The following is a 2,469-nucleotide window of genomic DNA, read 5'->3' as shown; positions in this document are numbered from 1 at the left end:
TTCAGTGTATACTCTATTCCATACAGTAATATCTCACATTCACTGAGAATCACAAATAGTTGGTTAAACGTGGAGATCATACAACCTGAAAGTACTTTTTGTCCTAAAGTCATCCCTTGGTTTCATGCAGTAGGACTAATTCCAGGTCAACCCTTAATTACCAATGTTGGGTTTGCTTTGGTGGCTTCTTGAATAAACTTGGTTCTTTTAATGCTTCCATTTCCTACCAGAAAATTGTGAAGTAGGATGCACATTATGAGCATGTCTTATGTTCCATCACTGAAAGAAGATATTTTGAGGACAACCATTAAAAAAACTAATGTTTTCTGTGTCTATCCGTGGATTTCACAGGTGCCTTTCTTCTAAGGGTGTCTAAGACTAAAAAACGCTTTCTTGCCTTTGCAAATAGACATTTACTCCCTCAAGCCCATCCATAGGTCCGCTTGACATCGACCTGGCTGACATGGTCCTGCCAGAGAATAAGCTTTCCCTTCTGTTTTCCATACTGTCACTGACCAGTGCCTGAGGGCGAAACACTTGCATGAACTTCTGGTAAAATTCTTTCGATGCAAAATAATAAATGAAGGGATCTATGCAGTTGTTGAGGCAACTGAGGCACAAGGTGATCTTGTAGACGTGGTACAAACTTCCTCGGTAAAATAGGCGGATGATCATATGTGCAAATAGGATGAAGTTGTTTGGAGCAAAGCAAGTGACGAATACTGTGAGGACTATAATCGCCAGATGTATGGATCTGGTCTTTTGCCTGTTACCATATCTGTTTGATGTCTGAACCAGCTTCCGAATGGTACCAATGTAGCATCCAACTGTTACAATAAAAGGGATCAGGAAGAGCACAACAAATAATGTGAGGAGAAAGGCTACCCAGGCTGCAAAGTTGGGCAGCATCTCCCATTTGAGGACATCAAAACAGGTTACAATACCCAGTTCTTTCACCTCATAGGTCAGATCTGTGCTTTCTAGTGGATACAAGGCTAATAGCAACAAAACCCACATGAATAGGCAGGCACCCAAGGCATATCTTTTTCTTCTCCATTTGATCAACTTCATGGGATATACAACACCCAGGTACCGCTCTATGCTGATACAGGTCATGGTCAGTATGGAAGAATACATGTTGGAGTAGAACATCACAGTCACGAGACTGCAAAGAGTCTTGCTAAAATTCCAGTGATTGTTTTGGATGTGATAAATAATCTGGAAGGGAAGGCAGCTGGCCAGCATGAGATCCGTGACGCTTAGGTTGATCATGAAGATAACAGAAGGTGTTTTGGGTTTGATGTGAAAGCAGAGCACCCAAAGCGAGAACAAGTTGCCAGGGATACTGATGGCGGTCACCAACGTATACACAACTGTGAGACTGACGGAGATATATTTATTCTGGAGCATTGACAGCGTTTCAGCATCCAGGTGGGATACGTTTTTAACCATTGTTCGCAAGGGGGTTGTTGATACCTATGAGCCGGCTGGATCATATCATGAAGACTTGGCTCAAAAACCTACAGGAGAAACATTAGGAGAGAAAAGCAACATGTCAAAACAGAGATTGAGAACATATTTCTTCTGATAATCAATCTATGAAAAAGTCCTATGTAGTGTGACAGATTACCTCTGAATGAACCAAATCCATTAAAATTATCTCCAAATCATGGTAATGTTTTACCAGTCTCACTTCTCCCCGTCTTTGAACAGCTACTTTTCCCTGCTGACTAGCTTTCTGATACTTTCTGCAGCCTGTATGTTACCACACATCTTATGTTAGTGTAACATAAAGGAAATCACTTATCACACATTGAAATTAAATTGATGGCTGCATGAGAACACTATCCCATAGTATCTCCATGAGCTAAATCCATCCTATCTACTCTGGTTGTTAGGAGCTTGATTCTTGCAATGATCAGTATTTTCTTATTTTTTTTCCCCTTTCAACTACACAGTGATACATTTGAGTAAGTGGTGTGGGTTTTAATTTTTTTTTTTTATTTCCCCCTCCAATTTGGGAAAGGAAAATCAATTATACTTAGTGTTTTAATGATATAAACAGAATATAAGGAAAACACCATGCATAATAAAGAGCCGGGGATGGGATTGCAAGTGCTTGGACTGCTTTACAGGCTGAAGAAGTAACAAGCCCTCTCCTAACCAAGATGTGGGTTATTAAAAATGTTCTGTTTGCAGCTGTCTTATTGGAATCACCCGTAATTCTGCAGCAAAATTAGTTTCAGTTTTGCTGTCTGCAAAGCAGAGCCATGTTCACACTGCCTGGCCTAGACAGATCTTTCTTGGCAGACACAATAGCTTATGGTTTAGCTTATTTGTTTTAATAGAGTGTAGGAGCATGTGCTACAGGCACGTGTGCTCCCTCTCATCAAACCGCAGGCACAGGGGATGCAGCTTCGAAAAAAAAAGGTGTTAAAACAGCAGTGAATGGTGAGGAAGGCAGAGGAT

The 2,469-nt window shown here is 40.8% G+C and overlaps 1 protein-coding gene across 1 annotated transcript; it reads right to left on the bottom strand.

Annotated features, from left to right (window-relative positions):
- Window positions 1–378: 378 nt before the first annotated feature.
- On the bottom strand, window positions 379–1,452 carry P2RY8 (P2Y receptor family member 8; the record flags this gene model as incomplete). The annotated part of the gene is made up of 1 exon (XM_084271155.1): window positions 379–1,452. The coding sequence occupies one exon, from the start codon at window positions 1,450–1,452 to the stop codon at window positions 379–381; it is 1,074 nt and encodes a 357-aa protein (XP_084127281.1).
- Between the last annotated feature and the right edge of the window lie 1,017 nt (window positions 1,453–2,469).

The sequence above is a fragment of the Gallinula chloropus genome (assembly GCF_964237585.1).
Source record: "Gallinula chloropus genome assembly, chromosome: 1".
Lineage (NCBI taxonomy): Eukaryota > Metazoa > Chordata > Aves > Gruiformes > Rallidae > Gallinula > Gallinula chloropus.
Note: the sequence above shows the minus strand (reverse complement) of the source record. Positions and strands in the feature narration are given on the sequence as shown.